At 36.2% G+C, this 13,316-nt stretch overlaps 1 protein-coding gene across 2 annotated transcripts; it reads left to right on the top strand.

Moving 5' to 3' along the window:
- The first annotated feature begins 718 nt into the window (after positions 1-718).
- On the top strand, positions 719-8,670 carry LOC149258309 (uncharacterized). 2 transcript variants are annotated; one of them, XM_089415135.1, is made up of 4 exons: positions 874-990; positions 1,116-6,802; positions 7,005-7,548; positions 7,827-8,670. In XM_089415135.1, exons 3-4 carry the CDS (start codon positions 7,013-7,015, stop codon positions 8,452-8,454), a joined length of 1,164 nt encoding a protein of 387 aa, XP_089271261.1. In that variant the 5' UTR covers positions 874-990; positions 1,116-6,802; positions 7,005-7,012; the 3' UTR covers positions 8,455-8,670. The 2 variants fall into 2 exon arrangements, with proteins under 2 accessions (XP_089271259.1, XP_089271261.1); XM_089415133.1 differs by lacking the exon at positions 1,116-6,802 and having other exon boundaries at positions 719-990.
- Positions 8,671-13,316: the final 4,646 nt, after the last annotated feature.

The raw sequence follows: 13,316 nt of genomic DNA, 5'->3' as shown, positions 1-13,316 counted from the left end.
TTTCATATCCAGACTCTAGACCAGTGACGATCCGCGGGATCTCACCCCGCCACACAAGACCCCAACAACTAAACTGTCTCAGATCCGTCCCTGGGGGATGGACTAGGTCCTTGAGACCTCAACAGTGCACAAAATCCCCCAGACAACGAGTTAGTGGACAGTCCGTGCCTCCCACTGACCCTGCATCAGGGCATCAAACTTTGCGGATTTTTATTTTTATTTTTATTTTTATTTTTTATTTTTTATTTTCAGCCCTCTTCAGTGAGTGTCGGATGTTAGGAGAGATGGGTCTAATCCTCTTCGTGAGGGCATTCCATACATTGTATCTTTTATGTTCCTGCATTGTACCTTTTATATTTATGCATTGTATTTTTTATAGAAAACCATTTAATTTTCGCGCATTTATAGACATCATTATAGTAAAGAGTCCCTTTGACCTGCATTATAATCATTACTTAAACATAAATACAATTATCTTATTGTGAATTTCAAGAAATTCACAATAAATTTTTGTTCAAACATTAATTTCTAAAAAAATTCATATAGAGAAAGAAGGCCCTACGGTAAAAATGTTACTCATGTAAAGAAAGTCGAAGGCCTTACGCTAAAAATGATGGATCCGTACCTATATTTTAGGGTTTAGTTTGGGTTGCTACGGCGTGACAATGGATTCCGTACCTATATTTTAGGGTTTAGTTTGGGTTGCTACAGCGTGACAGACCACAAGAAAGATCACATATTTAGAACTATATATATAAAGCTTGGTGGGAAGGGTAGAGGTGGAGCGAAGAGCAGAGGTGACGATGGGAACGAGAGATCAAGTCTATGGGAGTGTTAGCAGTCTGGTGGTGAGACCCTCAGACAGCGAAGGAGGAGGTGGGAACGATTACGAGCCCGGAGAGATCAGGCGCGAGGAGCCACGCCGCGCCAACGGTCATGGCCGTGCATACGATCGTGCTGCTGCTGGTGACAGATTACCTCCGTCCTCAGGTTCCTTCACACCATTTGCTTCTTTAATTTCTTGTTCTTCAACACGGCTCCGCTTCTCCGGGGTTCTGCAGAATGTTTTCTCCCTTGCCTGATATAACAGATCTGGTGGTTTTGCGAATTTTCAGAGTTTTTTGTGGACTGGAACTGTTGCCATGTTTGAGAAAGCTGGTGTCTGTATCTGTTGTGAGTACTTTTAGCCCATTTTCAGGATGAGGGTTTACTGAAAATTTCAGAAAATGGGTTTTAAAATCTGCCAAAAATGAAAAACGGGCTGTGACAATTTCGGTGGATGGGAATCTGAAAAGTGGGGTTTGACATTTTGGGGTTCTGAAAGTTTGTGTTTTCAATATTTTTGTCGAATCTGGAAATTTGAGGAGTTGGATTGTTTAAAATAAAATTCAGCAAAAGGGTTTTCATCTGCCGATTCCCAAAAGACGGGTTGTACATATTTTGGAACAGAATATCGAAGTGAAATTCGGCCAACGGATTTTAATATTGATATTTGTAAGCAAAATTGGTTTAAGTGAAATTTTGGAAAGTGGTTTTGTAATTGTGAAATTTCAGCAGAACGGCCTGTAAGGAAAAAATGGGATTCTAAATTTTGTTGGTGGTTTCCTGTCCAAATATAGTGGTACGGTTTTTGGGGCATCAGAATGGTATTGGACGCTTACAGTTTCCTGTGGAATGGCATATCAAACCTTAAATAAGGGATGTGACGAAATGTCTTCATCATTAGATTTTCTATGGGTTCTATCGACTGTTGAGTCTAAAATAAAGATATTTATGCTGAAAACCCACATAGAATGATATTTGGCTGTTAGAAACCCATGTAGGAAGTATTAGTAGTCATATCAATGAGGAACTAAATCTGCAGCGAAGGATATGCCATTGTGATTATAATAAGCTTGCCTTTTAAGAAGGCATCACGAAGACACCAGTTACAAGTACGGGGACCGACAAAGCACACAGACGACAGGCGATGTTAGTGTTGGAATGAGGGAGGATGCTACATAATCAACCTGGGGATTTCATCCCGAAGCCAGCTTCTGGATTAGCAGAGCTCTTGGTAGAGGGAAATCAGGGCCACGGTGCTCACACACATTCACAAATATTGCTTTAGGCTTAATAACTGTTGAAATACATGCAGCAGGAACTTTGTGTGTTTAAATTAAAATGTATGCAGTAAATCAGCACATTGAAGGAGTGTATTCTGTATGTAATTATTTATTTTTTGCAGGTGAAGGATTACCAACTGTTGAGGTAAGTTTTCTGTTGGTTTTTTAAATTATATGGCTGTCTTCGGGAAAACCCATCTATCTGGGATAAGTCCTTTATATTAAATTTGTCCTTGTTCGAGAAGCTTGCATTCTAGTATGGGATGTTCCAGGAAGTTGGGATGGAAGTGTGCGTATTGTCATTTTTATGTTTACCTGTCTTGCCTTTTGTTCGAAGGTTCTGCTTTAAGGTACAGGGTTCAGGGATTCTGTTAAATGCCTTTATAGAAGCAGGGTTTGATCTGTCGTGTATTCTGAAGAAATAGGAATGGTCTTTTGCTGATTGTTAAAGCATGGTAGCAGATATTACTTTCAAGATGAAATTGTCTAGTTAGATATTTCTTGTGATTTCTTCGTTTACTGGTTTGGTAAATGAATTTTGACAACTCAACTCTGATTAAAGTAGTTTCTGTGTCAATTTTTTTCTTGTTTTCATTGCATGCTTTCCTGACTGAACAGTGCTGATTCAATGGTACTATGAATGAGATAAGATAATTTTATTAATGTCCAACTAGTGATCACAAAGGTAGGTCAACGTGACTGACAAAAATAGTCCAGTGTAAATACAATACAATGTGGCAGTGCATAAGCTGTTACTAGATAAAAAAATTTTCAACAAGGTTCAAAGTGAATGATCAACTATGAGGAGCTTTTGTGTTCAGATATTTGCTTATGTCAATGGAATTGGTTCGATCAAAAGATGAAACGAAAATTTTCTGGCTTTTAAATAATGATTTTTTTTTTTGGTTTGTTGTTTGTTAAATCTCTGCAAGGTCAAATAAACTTTTTTGGGGTGCCTTACAAGCATTTACAATGAGAGAGCAGGCAAAGTTGTTTCCAAGTAGTTTCACAGCTATATCAGAGGTTCTAGGTGAGTGGGTGAGAGGTTTTTATAAGTTGACAAATGGATTGTAGGAGTTATTGATACACGCCCTTCAAATTTATAATGGATCAAATGTGCTGCTTAGTGGCTACCTGTTTAAGCTCATAAATGGATGTTTGAAGAAGCCTACAAGCAACCAATTATGGGGATCTAGTGTGCATATCAACAAAAGGAAAGCAGATTAAGTTTGGAGTACTAAGATATCAAGATCCTCTTAAATGACCTATGTGCGTTCAATATTTCCATCAGTGATTATATTGCGTGTCCAAGTAATCACTCTCCGGGTTTTAACTTGTGACCTGATAAGTGATTATGCCACTGGATAACAGTTTGAGTAGACCCTCTAGTCTTATATGACTTTTTGCGGATGATCCTGGAATTGAAAAATGCTCTTTAAGTGGCAGTTACATTGTTTATGCCTTTAGCAACCAATCTCCTGGAGCGTATTCCATGTGTTTCGGACCTGCATGGGTCAATGGATGAGCTACTGGACTGGAAAGAATGATGTGGGTAAGTGTGCAGTTAAGATGCGGGTAATTTTGCAGTTAATATGTTTTGCTACTGAGAATATCCCACCAATTCATGGCAATGGTGTGCATCATGTTTTTGATCAAGACTGTTGCCTGGTTGAAAATTTGTGATGGGTTCGTGGATATGTTCATTTTGCAGGTTAAGGAATTTTAAGTTGGAATGCATTTATGTTTTATTGGCTAATTAGTGGAAAGAAGAAAAGTTAAATCCAATCAGTGGTTCATTTTAAGGGTCCAAAAAGGGCTTCAGTGACAAATGTTACCATTGAATTTGGGTTTCAATGCTGCACACACAACTAATCTTTCTGGAGGACAGTGATAAGATTCTAATATTTTTCTCCCAAGGTTTAGAACATAGATTATATCAGCACACCCTTCATAGGCGTGCCAGAGGGGCAAAAGAGGTGATAGCTTCTAGATTGAACCCTGCATCAGCAAGAAGTCTGACCATAGCAAGGTACTAGTGAGGATGTATATGCATTTGAAAATCAGAATGGAATATGTTCCTGAGCTTTTGTGACAGTACAGAGAAAGGTTTATGTTCCATACAGCAGAATGTACATCCCAGTTATTCTGTCAAGCTGCGGTACTGCTTTTCAGTAATACAAGTGAGTGTAATGAAGCCTATAAGTTCTTCAGACAGAAATAGGACTAATGTTGTCACGGTTATAGGAACTTACACGAGAATATCATTTAGATGAGCCATACGGTTAAGGGGATTTTCTAAAGATTTAAGAGGTGGAAAAATATAATGAATTTTATTAAGTTGTAAGAATAGCTAGTTTTAAAAAAGGCTGGAGAAAGGCTATATCTGTGAAGTAATGTGGCTCAGTGATTTTTGGGGTCTATTAATTTGCTTTAGGATTCTTGTGGGAAGGTTCAAACAAAAAATGCCGTGTTATACTGGTAGTTTGGTTGATCTGGAGTATATTGTATATTATAATTTCTTGAAAACTTGTCAGTCAACATGTGGCAAGGGTATCATGGCAATCTTTTTTGGTCTTTCATTATATTGTTTTGTATGGGTGGGTTGCCATTGTTTGGGCTAGAGAGGTGTTTCCAGTGGTTTTGGGTTTATTAAAATCAGTGTTTTAATGGTAATGTTGAATACAAGAGAATGAATATTGCAGCTTGCGGAGTCAGTTGGAAGGCAGAGGACAAGGAATTACTTTTAAGGTTTGGATGAATGCATTGCATTAAACCTCTGCATTTTTTGTTTTTCAGTTGTTGAAACCCAACCATGGACAGAGGAAGATGTCCATAAAGATTGGTTTTGAGGTACCTGGGCTGACAGGATATACAATATATGTCCTATTTTGGATGGCAGTTTCACGACAGCTTTATACTGGACATTGATGTATCATGTACCACTGATCTGCATAATCACTTGGTGCAGATGTAGCTAGTTGGGAACTATGTAGTTTTGTAAGCAGGTGTTTAAATATGGGTAGAGAAGTCAAAGATGGATACCAATGACTGGTGGCTTTGGGCATAAATGCCTTCGAATGGAGGCCATACAACTTTCTTTTTGATTTTTAAAAGCATGTTATGTGTTGTAGTATTGGCATTCGGATGTATTAGAGTTGTAGCACCCAATTGTAAGAAGATGTTAGAAACAAAAGAAGGGGTCCTAATCATATGTTATGTAGTGTAGGGTCTCAGTATCTGGGTAAAGAGGTATTTCTGCAATTTGTTGGGTTTTGAATTCATGATGTTATGTTGCCAAAAACATGAAGTGGCAACATAATATTTCAGTCTGTAGAGGCAAAAATGGTAGTGGAGAATCAAATTAGACGGATGATTGAAGGGTTGAATGAATTTGATCCTGCGATATCCCTGTTCTGTTGTTTATTACTATATTAGTCTTCTGAACACCCAATAAATGACGAGGGAAAATGTCCTCAGTGAATATTGCATTCTGGGTCGGAAAACATAAATTATCCTCATTTAGATCATTGTTTTGAGGCAGCTTCTTGATATGTAGAATGAAATTCTATCAAGTTTCTGAGCTTCATATTACAGGACAAAGTTATAGCTGCCTGAAAAATCTCTAGAATTATATCACCAATCATTTTCATAAGGCTGGATAAAGCTGAAATTTGGAGCAGAGTCAAAGCTGTGGACATCAAATCCTAGTGTCTTTTGGCATAGATTCTTTCCAGTGGTGGAATGAGGACACTACATACTGCATTTCTGATTTTTAAAGTGTCAATTTTTCCATCAGTGGCATTCAATTTTTTTTAGAGTTGTAGCAACCAAGGCTGGAGAAAAATTAGAAACAAAAGAAGGGACGGTATTGTTGGATTTGTTTGTCAAATCTCGAAAGTGCTGCAGCCAAGTTCATTATGTGAAAGTGAGCAAAATCAGACTGATGCCATCATATCAATAAATCCTGAAACATGTCTAAAGGATTCCTTAATGGCCACGTTAATGAAAGTCCTCTTCTGAAAGCTTCAAATCACTGGTGTCAACTACATCATGTGCAAAAGCAAAATCAGAGGCCGATGTCATCCAATTAATAAATCCTGATTGATGTCCATGACTCCATGTGCTCCTTTCAATGGCTACTTTAATGGAAGACCTTTGCTTAAAGCTTAAATATTTCCCAATCTGACATTTATCTTAATCACGGCAAAGTCATTATTAATGAAGGAATCTCTTGGGAAGGATGGGAGTAGGGCCTGATTTTGGGTAACTTACATGCCAGATTACTGTGACTTTTGATGAGATGAGCCAGAATCCAGATGTTATGGGATGAGAAATACTTTTCTCAAGTGAGAGTGATGATATGACTTGCAAAGGGCACATGAAAGAATGTCGTGATTCGGAGATTAGTGGCCTGAACTTCACTGGTAGACAAGTGAGTTTGGCCTTCACAATGGTCGACACATTAAGAGCTAACAGAATTGAAGAAGTTGCAATTGTAGAGGCTATCGGTTGGTTTTCTTGGTTCAGATTTTATAAAATTGGTTGAAGGGTCTGAAAGATGGTAAACTACGTGTGGCTGCTTGGTTATTGCCCTGGTTGGGGGATTAAGGATCTGGTGTGGATTATTGGTTATGCACTTGGTTGAGTAGGATGAATCATCATTCGCAAGTTGAGCATTGGAAATTGAACCAAAACAGGTAGGAAGTTACTTTGAAGTTTGGATCTTTTAGATAATCCCATATGTACAGTGCATACATTATGATACTTTTATTAGATATGAATCTGCATCTATGGTTATTTTCTACCTGCTGTGAAGTTGCGTGTGTTCATACTTTAGATTGTTATGAATCTGTTTACAGTGTTTATGTTTAGACTCTGATTTTCTTCTGCTTTTTGTAGGATACGACATGAAAGGATACAAAACTTCAGGTCCTACAGGTTCTGATTCACCATTGAGACATAGGAAGGTAGAACCATATGCACATGATTATGATCGCAATGGACGTGACTTTGATCGTGGTGGACGTGATTTTGATCGTGGTGCGCGTGACTTTGATCGTGGTGGACGTGATTTTGATCGTGGTCGCCGTGACATTGATCGTGGTGGCCGTGACTTTGATAGAGGAGGCCGTGACTTCGATCATGACTTTGATCGTGGTCGTGATTTTGATCGTGGTGGCCATGACTTTTCCCGTGATTTTGATCGTGGTGTTGATAACCATCGTGGTGGTTATCGAGGTCGAGGTTTTAGGGGCGGCAGGGGCCGTGGCAGATTTCGAGATCGATCTCCTCCATCTGGTATTGGACGAGGCAGGCCTCCATTGGGCAGAGGGTTTAGTGGACCTGGATATGGTCCATCTTCACCATTTCGGGGAGAAAGTATTGGTAGAAACAATCCAAATGTAACTCCAAGAGAAGGGGATTGGATATGCACTGAGCCAACGTAAGTACAGCATTCACTCTCTATTGATTTCTTTTGCAGAATTTCAAGCTTAACACTTTCTATAAGTTTTTTTTTGTTCTTCAATCAAGGCTCTACATCCTTTTCCTTGGCAGTCTCAGGGCAGTGATTTATGTTTTTTGTATTTGTTTTTTAGCTTTGAACTTCTTTGCAGTGGGATATGCTTAGGCTCTGCATTGTTAATCAATTTTCTAGATGCAGCCTCAAGGATTTATTGTTTCATTAAATTCCAATCTAACTTTTTATATTTCATTTTGCAGTTGTGGAAATCTCAACTTTGCAAGGAGAACACATTGTAACAATTGCAATAAGCCTCGCAGGGACATGGCACCATTTGGTATTGGGGGTGGTAGCCCCTCTAGAGGTTTTCAAGGGCCCCCAATGCCACACCTACCACCCATGGGTGGACCACCAGCTGGGCGTGGTATGGGAAGAGGTGGGAGTGGATTTGGAGAACCGCCTATTGGCTGGGGTAGAGGTGGTCCAAGAGATTTTGATCAGGGACCCCCTTCAAGGCCTGGTGAAAGATTCCCAGAATTCCGCCCAGGCAGAGACGTAAGGGATAGACCAGATTATCGCGACCATGATGACTATAGGGAGAGAGACAAGTTTGATAGAGGTCCACCTGTGGACTGGGGATTCCCAATTGGTTCTAGAGACAGGGAAAGGGAAGATAGGTTCCATGACAAGAGAGGACCACCCGAGGCGAGGAGTGATCGTCGGCCTCCCTCACCACCTCCACGTAGCCGATGGGGAAGAGATGCAAGAGAACGAAGTCGGTCTCCTATTAGAGCTTCTTCAAAGGATTATTATAGAGAGCCTCATTTGGATAGGCGAAGAGATGATAAAAGAGGGGGGCGAAGGGATAGGTTGGATGATGCGTACTAGCTACATTTGACTGTTAGCTGGGCATAACTAACTGTATTTTTCACAACATATTAGCACATGGAGGATCCTTGTATGATTAAACAGAAAAGCTATTGCCTTTGCATTATCTTGCCTTGGTTAGACATGTTCATTATTTCTTGTACTTGAGAACTAATCCCTTGTTGGTTGTGTTGGTTTTGCTGATTGCTGCATTATGAAATTTATAGCTTTTGTTCACCTAATGTTTACTCGCTGAATCTGGCACTATAATGGATTGCAATAATTTGTGCACTCTGACTTTTGGCTGGATGTGTTGTCACCTGTAGTTGTTATTTTAAGTTTGAAGCATTTACTAACGGTATTAGCTAGTACTGATCATGTGAAGTGGCGATGATCATTCTTTAGTGGTTAGCCGTAAAAGTGAAAGCATCTGTAGCCTTTTTAAATGGGAATGCGATGTCTGAATTACGAAGGTTGAACTCATATTCAATTGGTACTATGACGAGTATGCAATTTTCTCGTTAATATTGTTCTCGTATCTAAGAACTAATCACTTGTGTGTTTTTGATGTTATTTTGTTAATGGTTGGTTGTAAGCTGGATTATAAAATTTTAGGCTTAGTTGTGTTCACCCAAGGATTGCTCGCCAAATCTGGCACTGTTATCCATGGCAATAATTTGTGCAACCTGGTATTGGCTGGATGTGTAGGGCTACATGTAGTATTTAGGTTCGAAGCATTTACTGACGGGATTGGCTGGCACTGATCATATTAGTGGTGACAATAATTTTTAAGTGGTGTAGTCCTATAACTGAAAGCATCTGTAGCCTATTTAATGAGAATATTACGATGTGTGTGTTACGAAAGGTTTATTACCACTCATTAGTAAATGAGTTTTTATTTTAATTTATTACAAGTAATTTTTAAATGAAGGATAGGGATTTAACCTTAATAGTATGTTATAAAATATTCACAATAAGTATACATAAATCAAAAAAAAAAATTCACAAAAAAAAATTCACAACATAAATCAAAAATCAAAAGTTGAAATTATTTATGTTTTTTTTTTTTTTTAATTTTTAAAGTTGAAATTATTTCCAAAAGTTTTTTTTTCTTCTTTTAATTAAATTGATTAATTAAAAAAGGTCATATGAACCAGAGTTATGATTTTTTTGGTATGTGGTATTGATAACATTTAATATTATACTAAAATCTATTTAGAGATTAAAAATCTCCATGATAATGTGGAATATATTTCTATGGTCATTGTTCCATATCTTTTAAAATGCATATATGTTTAATTTATATATTAGTTATTTTTATAAATAATAATAATAATAATTTAAAATAATGTTATATTTAGCTAGTTTTTATATTTTTTAAATTTTATGATTTATAAATATTTTTGATACTTGTTATAGATTATCCTTGTTTCCAATCATTTAATTTATATGATAACCCTTAGTAATATAACAAAGTCTATTTAGAGATTAAAAATCTCCGTAATAATGTGGGATATATTTCCATGATCATTGTTCCATATCTTTTAAAATGCATATATGTTTAATTTATATATTAATTCTTTTTATAAATAATAATAATAATAATTTAACATAAAGTTATATTTAGCTAGTTTTTGTTTTTTAAAATTTTATGATTTATAAATATTTTTGATACTTAATATAGATTATCTTTGTTTACCGACCATTTAATTTATATGGCTGCACTAGCTAGCTAGCTTAGTCATATAAATTAAATGGACGGTAAACACTACTTACTTCATGATACATCTCAGATTGTCAAGATTAAAAAGTTGTAAAAGTTAACTTAAAATTAAGTTATTATTATTTTAATTAAAAATAATTAGTATATGAGTTAAACATATATACATTTAAAAAACATGTAACGTTTTTTTTTTATTGTCATATAAATTAAATGGATGGTAAACACCAATAAAGATCAAAATACATACTTGATTATCTTTGTTTACCAACCATTTAATTCATATGGCTGCACTAGTGAGCTAGCTTAGTCATATAAATTAAATGAATGGTAAACACCAATAAACATCAAAATACATACTTCATGATACATCATCGATTGCGAAGATTTAAAAGTTATAAAAGTTAACTTTATTTTAAGTTATTATTATTAATTAAAAATAATTAGTATATGAATTAAACATATATACATTTAAAAAAACATGAAACGATTTTTTTTATTACGATATAAATTAAATTAACGAGAAACACCAATAAACATCAAAATACATACTTCATGATGCATCTCAGATTGCCAAGGTTAAAAAGTCATAAAAGTTAATTTTATTTTAAGTTATTATTATTATTAATTAAAAATAATTAATATATGAGTTAAACATATATACATTTAAAAAAACAGGTAATGATTTTTTTTTTATTGTCATATAAATTAAATGGATGGTAAACACCAATAAACATTAAAATACATACATCATGATACATCTCAGATTGCCAAGATTAAAAAGTCGTATTTTATTTTAAGTTATTATTATTATTAAATTAAAAATAATTAATATATGAGTTAAACATATATACATTTGAAAAAACATGTAACAATTTTTATTATTATTGGAAACTTGAGTATATTGAAAGGGACAGGAGAGAGGGAGCAAAAAGGGACAGGAGAGAGGGAGCGAGGGAGCAGAAAGGGACAGGAGAGAGGGAGCAGACGTGCATTCATGGTCATCAATTTACAATTTTTACTTTTTTTTTTTCAATAGTTATCTGAACTATTAGATAAACAACAATACATCATATTGATAACAAATTTAACAACATTAAACCACAACATAAGAATCAACACATAAAAGCAACACATGTAGACACCAGATACAAGTGGAAACCCATAAAGGGAAAAGCCAAGGCTTTTATTATTGTGATGTAAATGCAAGCACTCACTCCCTCTTTACATCAACTTTTGTAGGCATCAACCTATAAGAGGCTTAAACCTTTCTTCTATTTTACAAGCTAAAACTTGTTAGAAGCACCCACTCACACTTTTTACATCAATTTTTGTAGGCTCCTACATATAGGAGGCTTCAATTTCACTTTTCCTATGCAAGTGACAACTTGTTAGAAACACCCACTTCCACTTATAGGTTCCAACCTGTTCTTTTTCAGGCTACTACTTGAAAGGAAACACTAATCACATGATACATGAAAGTTTTAATATGTTGCCTTACTTGGTCTTTAATTGTGAATACCTTAATCTCTTTTTTTTGTACTCGTCTCTGCATCCTCTTTCTCAATTCTACTTCACATTTTCTCATCTTCCTATTTCTCTCTTTGCCAGGAAATCCACACATCAGATCTCACAACTTAATCAGCGCACTATAGTTATGCCATCCAAAGGCATATCTTTTTATATACATAAATTGCTCACTGTTTGTATTCCAATGTAGGGATTTGAAGTGAAAGGTTGACTTTTTGTATCCCAGGGATGTCTCTTTGTGACCCATGATCCGGGCGGATATTGGTGGCCACCTCCCTATTCCATTTGGACCCCCAACATTATTTTCTATCAATTTCTTATTTTTAGCATAATTTCCTATTTCAATAGTTTTATATTTTTGGTAGTTTTTGGGTCTTGAACTTCTGGAGATGTTTCGAGGCTCTAAACATCATTTTTCAGGGAAATGGAAAAACATGAAGCAAATATTGACGTTTGTAGTCGAAATTTAGTGTCATTTGATAGACCTTTCTAATGGGCTATTGTGCGCGCTAAACATAGATCATATGCTAAAGTTACGGCCCCAGGAAGTTGACATTCCAACTAACTCCATTAGGCCCATACCTTTTGTCACTTTATCTCCTAGGGTTAGGTTTTTGGATGTTTAGGATTTCTCATTATTTTTTCATGTTAAAAATACCTCCGACCTCCGAGCCTTTTGGCAATATAATTCAGAAAGCATGTAGCCGTCACATCTCTTCTCAGAGATGAGCTACCATCGCCCAAGATAGTTTGCTTTCATTTTACATGTAAACAATTTTCAACATTTGCTATTTATTAATTGAAGTTCAGTTTCAATGTATCTCTATGTTTTTTTGTTTTAAATCTGTATTTCATTTCATTCCATCATTAGATCTGAATCAGTGGTATTAGAGTAGTCTCCTCTTTCTTTGTTTTTTGTGCATGTCCCCAATGAGGTTGAGGTATAAGGAGTTAGGACTTGATTGAACTCTTGCAACACTGTCCTTGTCGACCCTGATGACCTCCCATTGTGGAAGAAAAGAAAGAGGAGGGAGCAAGAGATCCTATCAAATTGTTGCTCGAAGAAGTTCTCGAGAGACAAAGGAATGAGATTATGGATCATTTTTCCCAGATCCTTTGGCAAATATCAATGTGCGAAGTATCTTCATCAACAGTCAGTTCGGAGCCTCCCCTTTAAGGTACAAGTTAATTTTGACATTCCCATATTTGAAGGCCAAATAGATGCAGATGCTCTAAATAAATGGCTAAATCTGTTGGAAGGATATTTTTTGGTTCATAATTTTTTAGATATAGTAAATATTACTTTTACACACCTTATGTCCAACCCCATGTCAAGACCTGGTGGGAAAATTACTATGAGCAAAACGCTGAGGAGGAATCCTCACTATTTTCAGTACACCCTCTTGGGACTCTTTTCGAGATGTTCTAAATGAACAATATTACCCTGTTGGGAGCTATGAAAACAAGTACATAAAATTGACCACACTACGATAGGAAAGAGACCAAGAAGTGCCAAAGTTCACGAATATATTTCATATCATATAAAGGACGCTGGTTATCAAGGACTTTGAGTGGCATCTCGTGCTCAAGTACCATGGTTGTCTGCACAAATACATCCAAGAAGAAATGAATT

Source organism: Pinus tabuliformis, chromosome 6 (genome assembly GCF_031772625.1).
Source record: "Pinus tabuliformis cultivar Carrire ecotype Pingquan chromosome 6, CPIR1, whole genome shotgun sequence".
NCBI lineage: Eukaryota > Viridiplantae > Streptophyta > Pinopsida > Pinales > Pinaceae > Pinus > Pinus tabuliformis.
Note: the sequence above shows the minus strand (reverse complement) of the source record. Positions and strands in the feature narration are given on the sequence as shown.